General features: G+C 45.2%; 1 protein-coding gene across 2 annotated transcripts in view; it reads right to left on the reverse strand.

Moving 5' to 3' along the window:
* Positions 1-13,512, reverse strand: part of LOC119169114 (protein O-mannosyl-transferase Tmtc3) — a 488,628-nt gene that overhangs the window by 19,346 nt on the left and 455,770 nt on the right. For both annotated transcript variants that reach the window (XM_075886398.1, XM_037420216.2), the window contains one exon: positions 5,431-5,615. In XM_075886398.1, coding sequence (XP_075742513.1) covers positions 5,431-5,615 — 185 coding nt within the window. The remainder of the gene's footprint in view (positions 1-5,430; positions 5,616-13,512) is intronic.

Raw genomic sequence — 13,512 nt, forward strand, 5'->3', positions numbered from 1 at the left:
TAATCTTTTCCGGACATGACTTTGTTAAGGCTGCTCTCAAACATGAAAAGGCTATGCCACTCTTTACAACTTTAGAATGTGCCGATCGGTAGCTAAGTAAAGGTTTTTCCGTTCGCGGATTGTATGACCAGCATACATGTTCTGCTGTGGCATCTAACTCAATATCCAAAAACTGCAGTTTGTCATTGACTGGTAATTCATGAGTAAATTCAAGCCCTCCACTATTTTTCTTGAAGACTTTCAAAACTTCTGCGACCATTTTATACCGACCATCCGATTCAATAAAAACCAAAAAGTCATCTACAAACCGAAACACTTTTAGTGCAAGCCCTTTAAGGTTTAAATCTATTGCCTTGTCCATTTTTGCTAAATAAATTGTGCGTAAAACCGGGGCTACTTTCGAGCCTATTGTGATACCGGAACAAGGCTATGTACCAACAAAAATCCGGTATCACAATAGGCTCGAAAGTAGCCCCGGTATTAAGCACAATTTATTTAGCAAAAATGGACAAGGCAATAGATTTAAACCTTAAAGGGCTTGCACTAAAAGTGTTTCGGTTTGTAGATGACTTTTTGGTTTTTATTGAATCGGATGGTCGGTATAAAATGGTCGCAGAAGTTTTGAGATCTTCAAGAAAAATAGTAGAGGGCTTGAATTTACTCATGAATTACCAGTCAATGACAAACTGCAGTTTTTGGATATTGAGATAGATGCCACAGCAGAACATGTATGCTGGTCACACAATCCGCGAACGGAAAAACCCTTACTTAGCTACCGATCGGCACATTCTAAAGTTGTAAAGAGTGGCATAGCCTTTTCATGTTTGAGAGCAGCCTTAACAAAGTCAAGTCCGGAAAAGATTAGGGAAAGCTTCAACCAACAAATTATCAGGCTAAAGAATGCTGAGTACGAAAAACACGTGTTGTGTAGATCAGCTAACAAGCTGATTAGTCACGTACGCAACAACTTTTATAAAGAAATGACAAGTAATGAAAACAGGAGGAAGATAGTGTCAGTTCCATATGTGCACAAGATTGCCCATAACTTAAAAAACGTAGGTAATCGCTATGGCCTAGAATTAGTTTTTTCGGCACCCAACAAGCTTAGTAAAATATGTTCCAAACTAGACCGTAAAGTTTTCATAGCAGTAAACACTAATGCTGGTAGTTGTACGGTAAATCACACAACAAAGTTTGTTAAGTGTATCCTATCAGTCGTGTATTGCTTGCCGCTCACGCGTGGAAAGGTATACATCGGCCAGACGGGTCGTTGTTTGAACACCCGACTTTTAGAACACAAGCGATCATTAGGAACTGACATTCATTCTCACATAAAGAGACACTGTTCCCAGTGTGGCTGCTCACCACTGTACAGTAACACAACCGTAGTCTTCCGTCATGGAAACCAACTAACTAGAGAAATTGTCGAATCCTTTCACATTAAAAAAAGAAAAGAAGGATGCATTAGTCAGTCATCGGTTTCGTTAAGTAACCGAGAAGCCAGCTACCTCGAAGGACTAAATTGAGATCAGTGTTTGCATGTGTCATACTCTCCTTTTTATCGTTTCAAAATTTTGTTTCAAACACGTGTGAATTCTCGCAAATTTTTTGGGTTTTTTTGATTTGATGTTACCCAGGGCTGTTTTAGATATGTCATCTAAAAGTGTCTAAGCTTAACTGCCGTGTACTATCGCTTGAGTCTGCGCAAAAGCTTCTGTTGGCAATGATTCAGTGTTCGTAGTTCTTTTCTGTGTCGCTAGGGTTATGGGTTATATATGAAGTGCTGCTTCTGAAATAAAAATTAGTTGCGAGTGTAGCGAGTGTCGTGTTTTTTTGTCCTCTTCATCCCCGTGAATTTGCGCTACTACACCATATGGTTAAATGATGTCTCACCAACTAGCCCAGCTCTCAACCCTACTGAACGACTGAAAACATCGCTACCTTTCATTTAAGGTCGATGACCTTGTCCTGAAGCGCAACCACGCTCTCAGCGACGTGAGCAAGCGTTTCCCAGCTTCGCTCGCAGCTAAGTGACTGGGTCCGTACCAAGTGCAGAAAGCTTGGACTCCTCTCGTCTACTTGCGGAAAGACCTGCTTTCGGGAAAACTCAGCCGTGCCCACATCGCAGACCTGAAAGCCTTTGCGTCGAGGTCTGATGAGCTTGCGCCAGCGCCTAGTGGCTCTTCGCGCAAGCAACGGCGCACACCCGGCATGGCGGACCGCATTCAGACCACGCTCCGTTATAATCTGAGGAAGCGGTCACCTTAGTGGTTTCCCGCTGAACGGTGGGCTTATTTCCATAATTGGAGGCCCTCGTTTTGACTGTCTAATCTCAGTAATCTAACTTCTTTACAGCCAGTGCTTGCAGGGAAGTTGGCTTCGCCCAGTTTCTGCTGCTGATTTTTCATTTGAGAGTTCATGTTTACTTAATGTTGTTTTCGTGTTTTCTTTTTTCTCCTCGCTGGAGGAGAGGATCGTGAATTGGCGCTTTAGCGTGGAGAGAGGGACAAAGAATGCTATGCACCTTTCTTTGCGGGGCGCGTTTAGAGGGACCCGATCATCAGAAGTGTGTGTGTGTGCGTGCGACGGGCTTCTGTGGGTGGTGGCGACGACAACTTAGGAAGTCACCGACCTCTACACTACCTTGCACTATGGAGGTGTCCGGAGATCCGCGGTCGTTAGGCAGCCCGGCTGTACCTTGCCCCCAGTCGTAGCTGAGAAGCTCTGTTGGCCTTTCCATCACGGCTCCTGCACGAGGCCAGCTGTCGCAGACGCTGTGTACGACTCGACCAATGCCGGGACGCCTCGCAACCAGTTGATTTGACGACCATGATTCCAGCAGAAGGGCCGGCTGTCGCAGCGAGGTCCATCCGGACCTCCACCGAGGCGGCATTCGTCGAAATCGCGGGCCTGTCGTCAACATTGACGAGATGAAGGTGAGCCCGTTCCTCGCATAAGGGCCTCCAACAATACTTTCGCCTTGCACTCTCACATTGACCCGGTCATCCAACCCAAACATTACATGACGCTTCCCCTCCGAGCCGTGGAAGTGCTCTTGCGTGAGCATCAAACTCACGTTGCCCCTCTTTCACGGCGTCATTGTATTTCTCAAGTGTATTATTTTTGTTGTTCCATTTTTTTTTTCCTTCTGCAACAGTTATAGGACCAGGCTGAGGCTAGCTGTTGCCCATTGCATGACGTCTTTGCATGCATGGGCGACGATCGGCTGCCTTTGCAGAATAGTATATAGGGTGAATTAAGGAGAGGAGGATGTGGGAATCTGAGGCACGCCCGCGACCATTTCGCGGGCATTTTTTCGTACGGTTGCTCCCTTTTCCTGCTCTAGTAACGGCGCATGGGGATAGATGGGGCCAGGCGCGGGCACGGCACGACTTACGTGCGCACCGAAGAGAGCTCTCTTCCGTTGGTCGGCGCCAGGTGAGCACGTGTTTCTTTCGTCTGCATCCCCTTTGGGAATGGCCAAACTGTAGCCTGCCTGGGGTTCTGGCATCCCCGCAGATGTGTTTACTTGAGTGCTAGCTTCGGTACCGTATGCTAAGCCAACAGCGGTGTCTAGTGCTTGAAGTGGTCGTACCCCACCAAGCCGCACTTGCCGTAGGCCTACGCGTACAAGGTTAGCTCTAGCTCTCGCGACTAGACCCAGTGGTCATCGCGACAGTGCACAGCATAGCCGCAAAGGACCTTTTCCCGATTGGCATATCAAAGCTCGCTATTGCCAGCTGCGACGTGCTCCTGGTTTCCCCTTACCGTGAATGTCCGCGTGCGGGAGTTTTTGCTCTCTACGTCCCGGGAGCAGATGTTGCACTGTTGCTTGGGGTGCCGCCAAGGGCAATAAAGTGTTAGTGTATTTCTGTTATTCGAACACTGTCTGTTTTGCTGCTAAACCCCTTGTTTGTCAAGCCCGCGCAGAGCGGTGCGCTACACGCGAGTAGGTGATGGACTCGCAGCCCTGTGGCTAGCTAAGCGTGAAGCCGTGGTGATCATCAGCTACGGTGAGTAGCCAGGTCACCACAACTCGTACACTTTTCTGATTGATTTTTTTTCTTTTTTTGTGATAAGATTCTCCAGGTCTTCTAATATAGACAGATGCCTGTGATGTGAATAATTTCACTATAAATCAAATGCTCAAAGAACTTTGCTATTTCGTCTAGCGTCACATCTTTCCATGAGCCAGCTCATTAGATCCACATAGGTTGGCATTTGCATCCATATGCATTCATGTGAATATGTATCCAAGCATATATCTCAGCATTTTGCACATCGTATCAAAAAAAGAACGTCACGTGCAGTACTAAAACGTTTCGCACTGCTCCTTATAGTCAGGGCCAAGATGTGCTCCGGTACGTGGCCTTGTTTTCGTTAGGAGAAGCTCTACACCGGCGCCAGCACACCGCTCCCTAGCAGAATGTGGATCTCATAAGTAACTGAAGTAGCTATGAGATTGCACAAAAAGGTCAGCAGCTACGCGCTAGCGGAGGAGGAGACAACTTGAGACCGTAGACGAAAAAAAACCCATGAATGTCTCGATTTGCGCAAAACATCGTCGTCATAAAACTTGAAGCTGATGTGCTGTCATCCTTGAACTTTAACCTTGCCCTGAGTCAATTCAGGTGCGGTTGCAAGACAGTATCGAGCAGCGCATGTGTTTTTCAGCACTAGTTCACACCCATGCGCACCTGATAACGATGCCATAGGAGCAATTAGTGACACTAGAAGCGACCGTATGCCTGATATAACAATACAAGCAAAAACCGAAGTTGCTGGAAAAAGGCTGAGAAGGCCGCCTCGACACTTTCAACAAGCAGCAGACCTTTGGAAATATTTTTTGTAGAATAAATTTTCCCTGCCTCATAGAAATCTTTCTGTATTAAATAACTGGCATAAATTTCTGGCAATTACTACTGCTCAACACTGTGAAATTGTGAAGCTGGCACTTTCATTTTATATTTGACTTGCAAAGATTCCTTTCATTACATACCTTCGACGTTATGGTAGGATAATCACAAGGGGCACGCACTTTTGTCAAGTTGACTAGCCTAATGCACAATTCCAACAACACATGCACATTGGTTCGCACAAAGATCTGCCAAAAACGACTATTTTGCCAAAACAGGTAAGTTAAAATTTATTCTGAAAGTTGAGTGGATGGACTAACTACCTTAAAGTGTTGAGTGCACATGAAATAAATTTACCATGCGAAAATCGGCGATCCAAAATGTTGATCACTGGTAATCGATTCGAATAGGCATGGTAAAAAAATATTGATAATATGTTGTGTTTAACGTCCCAAACCACCATATGATTATGAGAGACACCAGTGGTTAGGTAAAAGTTAAACTCCCTGTCGTTTAAGCATATCATACCTTGCATGTAATACCTCGACTAAAGTTCTAGCCATCCCGCACTCACCTGCGTATGCGATTGCGCACAATGGCCAAATGCTTGGCAACATAGTTCTCGCCAGGTGCCAGCTTCAGTGCTCGCAGGAGGCAGGCTTCAGCCTGGAACAGGGCACCCCTTTCCACTTGTACCACGCATAGGTTGTGCAGTGCCTGAACATGGTCAGGCTGCAGGGACAGGATGCGTTCGTAGCACTAAACAAAAGAAACGATTCATGTGAAGTTGTAACTTACAAGCAAAACTTTCTCAGTTGCCTGGAAAATGTCTGAAAGAAAGCTTTCCATAACCTCTTACACTTGTATCATGACTTAAAAATCAACAAGACACTCACAATTGCCTTTATTTTTGCTTGTGCCAGTCTACAATATGTAACTCAAACACGCACTTGGGAAAGAGAAAAAAAAACACTCAATAAAGCAACAACAGACACTACGTTTTTAATTACAGGGTGCTGCACAGCCAGCTTTGTCAAGGCAATAGCCCTGCTTGCACTCCCTTACCGTCTCATGTCACACATGTCAACAAAGCATCTTTAAGTAGAGCTCGATAAAGCACTCTTTCGGGCTAGTTGGTACAAGTTTGATATATGTTCCGGAGTATTGCGCTGCCTGTCTGTGACAGGAGGGACACTTACGAAGACACAGAAAAAAGCACAACCAAAATGTACAAACTATCAACTATAAATCCTTTGTGAGGCGCTACTTAGAGCTCCCAAAGGAGAAGAAAAGAGAACAAGGGGTGAAAGTGTAAACATTCAAATGCGAAAAACAGACTAGACAGGTGAAACGGCAATCAAACATCTTGGAGCCTGTCGATACTGCACAGCACTCTTCCGCTCACCTGTCTTTGCAAGGGCTGGAACATGTTGCTTAAAAATTGAATATTTACTTTGCTTAGCAACAAAGATGGAGTGCTTAGAGATGCGTTGCCTTCTCCAGATTCTCAGTGATGTGATTGACTTGGAACTGTTTTGGAGCAGATTTTTAGAGCAGCAAAAAGTGCATTTTCGAGCAGAAAAAAATTATTTTGGAGCAGGAAAAACGACTTGTGGAGCCGCTTAAGGCTCACTGCCAAGTGGGACACTGTGTGAAGCACAGCAGCGAACTGAGGAGGAATGTTTCTGAATTGAGAAGTTCTGTGCAATAACGGATGTTTGAAGATGTTTATATAACATCATAGAATATTAACCCAAACTAATTTTAAACCTTCCAGTGCATTTTTTAATATGGTATGCAAGCAACTATGAATTGGCGCAGCATTCTGGCTGCCGAAATAATGTAAAAGAGCAGTTATTATTGAAGAACAAATAAATCACTATGGATTTTTTTTATTGAAGACTAGCAACACTGTTTTATTTTTTTTAATTGCAAAAGAGTTCTTGTTTAATTGGTTGTTTTGTTGCCTGACATCTTGCTAAGGACTGCAGAGAGTCGTGTTTTACTTTCACCAAGCAAGGACTGGCACTACTGATGAGCTCGAGTCTCGATCCAGTACGTACGATCACGACAATCGCCCGAAAAACTTCAGTTTTTAGGGGTCGTATAAATGCTAATCTACGAGGCTTTCATTGTGTCAGAACATTCATAGACGCTCACGGCACGTCTAAATCACATCATGAAAAGTTATTGACAGCACTTCATATGATCGTGAAGTGCGCGGCCGCGTGAACAGCATAGCCAGCACGTGATACACTTGGCAGCCGCGTTCGGTGACGATGTGCGAAATGTGTAGTTACGATGAAAAAGAAATCAGTGTGCACTGCGCTTGGTATCGAATTTTCGAGTGCCGACGCGTGAAACTGCTAGCTGCTGTTTCGAGCTATCTTGGCAGTGGAGGGTGGGGTTGAGCGTGACTGTAGGGTTTGCTGCCAATGCATAAAATGCCTGTACGCGGTTCTGAAGAGCTAGTGAGTGATGTGCTTCATTGTCTATGAAGGAGCATGTTTCTACGAGTGCGCTAATACGTTGTTCTTGCCTGCAAAGTTCGTCTTGCTGTGAGCGGAGTTAGGCCTAAAGTCGACTATGATGACCCGCCGCGCTCCCAGTAATCTGATTGAGAATCCGCTTACAGTTCTCAACTAAAGCATAATTATATCCCAAAAGATTGTCGAGCTGTGAACTCTTCACGAAGTAGCGATTTTTTACAGCAATGTCCTCGCGACGTACAAGCAGCAGACGACAATGTCCCGGAGCGAGCATCGCGCCAATGGCGAGGCGAGCTGGGGCAACACGGCGGCCACAGCCAATGAGGCTTTTGCTCCTTCTTCCCTGTCCTGTGGTTCAAGTGTTGCACTGGTAACAAGTTAACGATGCAGGAGCCTCCAACTTCCTTAAAACGTTTGCTTTTCGTGCGCTTGTTCTTAAAAGGAGGAGCCAGATGAAGCGGAAAATTTGAACATGGAAAAATATTCTGTATGATGAGCCAAAAAAGCCGACTCCTGGTCACGCCATCGCCAAGCTATAATTTTGTGAAACTATTTTTTCCCGACTTCCAGAAATATTTTTGCTACCTAGGAGGGTAAAACAAATTTTCCGAAGCACTTCTGCCCGGTTTAGAGGATAGATATTTTGGAATCAGATAGAAAAAGGGTTTCAGAAACTGAAAACTTGATATTGAAACATTCGATCTTTTTGCCATTCTTAGCAATAGGAAACTGCGTCTCACCTTAATATTTGTGCTAAGTCTGAGTTGACCTTTGATAATGAGATACAAAAAAGTTTGAAACCAGTACGCTAGTTATCTGCCTTTCTAGCTTTCAGCTGTTTCGCACTGCTGTTCACCTGCCAAACACAATTAGCTCAGAACCTCGGACACCGAATCGCGGCGAGCTATACCGTCCAAGGTGCATTTTCTAGAGGGGATGGAGGGGGGCACAATTGTTTGCACTTTCCTAAAAACCAGTGTCCGACTGTATCCCCCCACGCCCCCTGCCGGACACCGATTTTCCTCCCACGAGGCAACATAAGAAGGTCACAGGTCACCCCCAATTGCGTGTTGTCGCAGGCGATGCACTGTGCCCATTTTTTAAAGACGGTAGTCTTTCTTGGTGACCTTCGATGTAAAAAGTTTGGTCTGTCTGTCCGTGTGTACATTTGTATGTTTGCTCACTCTTAACGGCACCAGGTACTTGAAACGGCCGACCCCATCCACAGCGCCCACAAATGTTGCTCAAGATTTAGCGTTCATAATTGTGCAATTGTCATTTAAAAAGCAACTACTGCACATGTCTGGGGCACTATAACAACACATACATTTTGCATGTGCGTCTTTTACTAGAAAAGACATACATAAGTAATTTTAAGGACCGTAGCACTTATCACGCTGCGCTGACCATGCAACGCTTGCAAGAAAAGGCGAGTGTTGCCAACGCTTTGCTAAGACAAGACGGTGGTGGCACCTACCCGTCGCCTTGTGTTCTACACCTTATCACCTCTGAGATGGGCGTGCACACCCGTCTCAGAGCCATGCGCTTCGTTTAAAAAAAAAACTGCCAGATGGCGCTCATGTCTCACGTGTGACGTGACTTGATGCGCTCGTTCGCTTCCGCTGCACGCTCGAGGCACTCTAACGCCGCTACTCCAGAGTACCATTCACCGATTTTCTTGCGCAGAACCATCAAATAAATGTTTTGTTCACTCTCTCCACATGCAAGACTATCGTCTTTCGACGACAGTTGCAGATTAACATGCAGATACGGGGCCAATTTTTTATAGTATATTGTAATTAGACGCAGTTTTGGCGCAGAAAAGAGAAAATGTAGCTGGATCTAGCTGGTTTCCTGTCTTGGTGCAGTTTGGCACAATTGGCGTAGCTATTGCATCACTAGATTCTATATTGTAGGCCTCAACTATTTTCCTCTTGTACCATTTTATTGAGCAAAACAAGACCTTGGTCTGATCAAACAAGGCCCTTCATCCACTTTATTTTACAGCGTGAGAGCAAGTTCCCCGGCATGCTTAACTGCTCGCATGCATGGCAGTGCTCTCACAGTCCCGTTTTCAAGAATATGCATGTATATCCCATGGAACTGTTCTTGTATGTCAGGGTAATGGGGTAGACCATGCGAACAGTGCGTTCAACAAATTTAGTTTGGTGTCCAACTTCTCTATCAGCTATTTAGAGTTTCCTCCTTGTTTATGTATTCTCTTGCAAATGGCGCCTCACAAAATATTTACAGTTGAGTTAGAACCCACCTGTTCTGACTGTGTTTAGTTCTGTGCCTTTGTAAGGGGCCCGTTGTTACATATATGCAGAGCTATGTTCAGCGACCTGTATTAGGAAGAGCATTTCATACAACTTCTTCCTTTGTTTACCCTGTCATGCAAATAAGCGATTCTACCTTTTTGTAAACAACAAGCTTTCCTTTCTTCACTGTGTTGCCTTTATTTCAATGCTTACGTGCATGTGCTACGCACTCTTGAAAATGTGCATTAACCAACTTGCCCAAATCACCATTTGCGGCGACTCAGAAAGCGCATTTTGCGAGGTTCCGTCTAGGTACTAACTGTGCTGGACTAGAAAAAAAATTTAAAAACGTCCTATATTTTGTCGGCAATTTTTTGGAAGCAGAGAAATCTACAATAACACAGACTTATGCACTTTGTGCACGAATCAAGAAGCAATGCTTGCTTGGTATACTGTATTCCTGGAAAAATGGTACAAGAAACTAAGCAAGCTACCACCACACTGTTCTGAGCAGTAGCAACATCAGTACACGATAGACGTGCGGTGGCACAGAGGCAACGGTAAGTTTGAGGTATATTGCTACGAAGCATAAAAAAACAAAATTTTGATGACAAAATTCAAGAATAAGATTATTGCACAAGTGCGATTGTTATGCGAGAAAATGTGGCAATAATATAAATATTACTTTTTGGAAGTTGTCATATTTTGAAGGAAACACAGTGCAGATTACTTATAATGTAATCGCTTATAGTGCAGGACCGGTTAACATGCGGTCTTTTTCAACTGTCGTTTACCATCTCATGGAAATCTGTGTATACGTATACAGCTCATTATGCAGTCCCCCAAGATGAAAGACCGGTTATAATGTGGTAGGCGGAAAGTCTTTGTAATGTAGCGAGTGCGCTTCTGAAAGGAGGTGCGCTGCTGGGGAGCGAGGGACAAGGTTGTAACAGAGGAAGAGAAGCAGAGTGAACGAACAAAACAAAAGAAAAAATGACCACAGCACTCTGCGCGAGCTTTCCATGTGAGGGAAGAGGGCAGTTGCCTAAAATGCAGAGTTCTTCCCGGTGTCAGGACACACACGCTGCCAAAGGGTGGCCAACCACATGAAAAGTGCTGAGGCTAGTGCCAGCCCAGCATCACACATTGTTGCCAAAGGAAATGAACCAGACAACTCGCAAAGTAGTGCACAGTGTCCATCGACCAATAATAAATATTCATGATAATAGATATTGTGCCTAATTTGATGTTCTGTCGCGCGATAACTGACCCCAAACAAAAAGCTATTGTGGCAACACACTGTGCCCAAACTGGCGCAGCCTCTGCCCCGCCACTGCAACATGCCTCCGATAAGGGACAGCGCCAACGCAGTGTCAACGGAGGCTTATGTCACTGACGATGACTATAAGCTTTAACCGCCGGGCTCAGAAGATACCATTCTTTCTCTAACCATTGAGCACAGCGGCAGTATGCTTGACCCGCTGCTCCTGCTAATGACCAGTCGTTATGTTGGGATGCGTCCTTTCATCAACCAGCAACAGGTGGTATCGTAGCAGCACGAACGAACTGAACCCTATTTGCTCGACGATCCCGCACCGCCACGCTCGTGCCACGCCCCTCAACGCTCCGTTCTACTGGTCGCTGTCAACGCAGACACTGCTGCTACAGCGACCATTACGAACCTGGACGTCTGCCACATAGCACCCAAACTATCGTCGTTTTTGGCGGAGTCGTTTGAGGTATGGTTCACTGAAGTCAAGGCTCAGTTTTCTCTGGCACACAGCATGTAGGGCAAGACCCGTTATGATTACATCCTCGCCCACCTGGACGCCAGATACGCCAACAAGCTACAGGATATCCTCGTCAACCCACCACCGCTAAAAACCTTCACCGCTTTCTTGGCAAGCTGAACTTCTACAGGCATTTTTGTCACGAGTAACTGAATACCAGGCTCCTCTCCTTGATGCTTTGGCTGACTATGAGGAAACCAACCCGTCCCGCGGACACTAACATTAGCGAAAATGTTCAAAGAATGCGAAGTTATCATCTGCATCGCACGCTCCTCACCAATCCCATGCCAGACTCTCCTTTGGGACTCTTCACGGGCACATATAGTTTCGCCAGTGGCACCTTCCTCATGCAACGAGTGGGCAACACGTGGCATCTCTTGGCACTCTTCTTCAAGAAACTTGCTCGTTGAAAAGTGACCCCTTCAACCGCTCGTTCTACTGACAAAACTATGACCACAGCTCCGACAAATTTGCCGAGAACATCTGGCAATAAACGAAGCAGCGCAACACTTTTGCCATATTCTCGAATCACAGTACTGTCCAATCTATATACCATCCACAAGCCTCTTTCCTATGCCTTCTATCAACATCGGGACAAACTACTGCCTGTACAGCAGAACTAACTCTCGTTGTTTGCCCAGTTCACTACGGATGATGAGGATGATTAGTGGAGTTTTGTGGTGGAAGGGCCATGGGTGGCCAGAAAGTGCCATGTCTTTAATGTGATCTAAGTGATGACCAATGATTACGATGACAGGGTGTTTTTTTAGGGGCGAAGCTCCTTAGGGCGTGGGCTGTGCGTCCCCTGCATGTAGCCACCTCTCGTTTAGTTCTTGCAGTGTTCACTAGATGGCGGTAGCGTCCCTTGTATGTAGCCACCTCTTGTTTAGGTCTTGCAGTGTTCACGAGATGGCGGTACTTGTATTTTATGATGAAAAGATGCAAGATGTTATAAACCAGACGGTGGTACTTGTAGTTGATGATGAAAGATGCGAGATGTTATAAAGTAGGAATGATGTCACATATGGCACGTGTCATTGCTGGAAGGCAATCGTTCGATTTAGTGCGGCGACGTACGCTAGGGGGAGCATTGTAACAAAATCGAGTGGGCAAAATGTACGGAAGATTCATGGTTTACCAGGTTTTCCTCCAGAGCTTCGCCCACTCATCATCATTCACTTCGTGGATATGGCGGCACTTTTTTTGGCTGCATAAAGACCTAAAATCACGCGCTGTATGACAGCGTAAAAGGTATGTATACGCAGAAAATTATGACAGTGACACGCGATGCGATGCATGGGTGTTGAATAAATTACAAATAACTATTGCATTTACTCGTGAGAGTTCGGAAAGCAACTGTGCATCCTCAAGGCCTTTGAGACCCAAAGGCGAAGTAGCAGGTGCTTCTGCGAGTGGCTGCCGCAGCAACAACCTTTGTTGAGAGCCCGTCCTACGGATATCCTTGATATATGATGTGAAACTTATGAATGCCCTTTAAAAACACGGACAATGACTCAAATGTAAATATTGGTTTATTACCTATGAGCATTCAAGGATGAAGAGGAATTTGTTGACTGTAAGCTAGTGAAAAGTGCTTTTTTCTAATGGATTCCTATTCTCTGCACTGAATGAGGATGTGACTGACAGTGAGTGGTTCACCACACTTATAACACAAAGGCGGATCATCAGCAGACAAAAGAAAAGAGTGTGTACTGTGCCTGTGTCCTTATCTTAATCTCGTAAGCACTGGTTCTGTGTAGCATGACTCTGATACTGGCGGCCAACTGCCGAGATGCGATTTTATGAGATGATGTTTATTCTGTGTTTGCCTGTCTCATGATCGCTGCCAATGGTCCCTGAGTTTTCGTTTGAGATAGGGTTTCAGGTCTAGTACAGGGTCAATTATGTCTGTATTGGCAGAACTTCCATGGGCGGATGCAGCAAGCTTGTCTGCCAACCCGTTTTCACAAATCTCACGGTACCTAGGCACCCATTCACCACATTTTGACATGCTGTCTGAGCGTGTAAATTTCACATAAGATTGCGCATAATAAAATTAGGACAGGTTTTCTATGTTTTCTCATTGTTTTTAGTGGTTTTATCACACTCAGGGAAT

Source organism: Rhipicephalus microplus, chromosome 2 (genome assembly GCF_043290135.1).
Source record: "Rhipicephalus microplus isolate Deutch F79 chromosome 2, USDA_Rmic, whole genome shotgun sequence".
Taxonomy (NCBI): domain Eukaryota; kingdom Metazoa; phylum Arthropoda; class Arachnida; order Ixodida; family Ixodidae; genus Rhipicephalus; species Rhipicephalus microplus.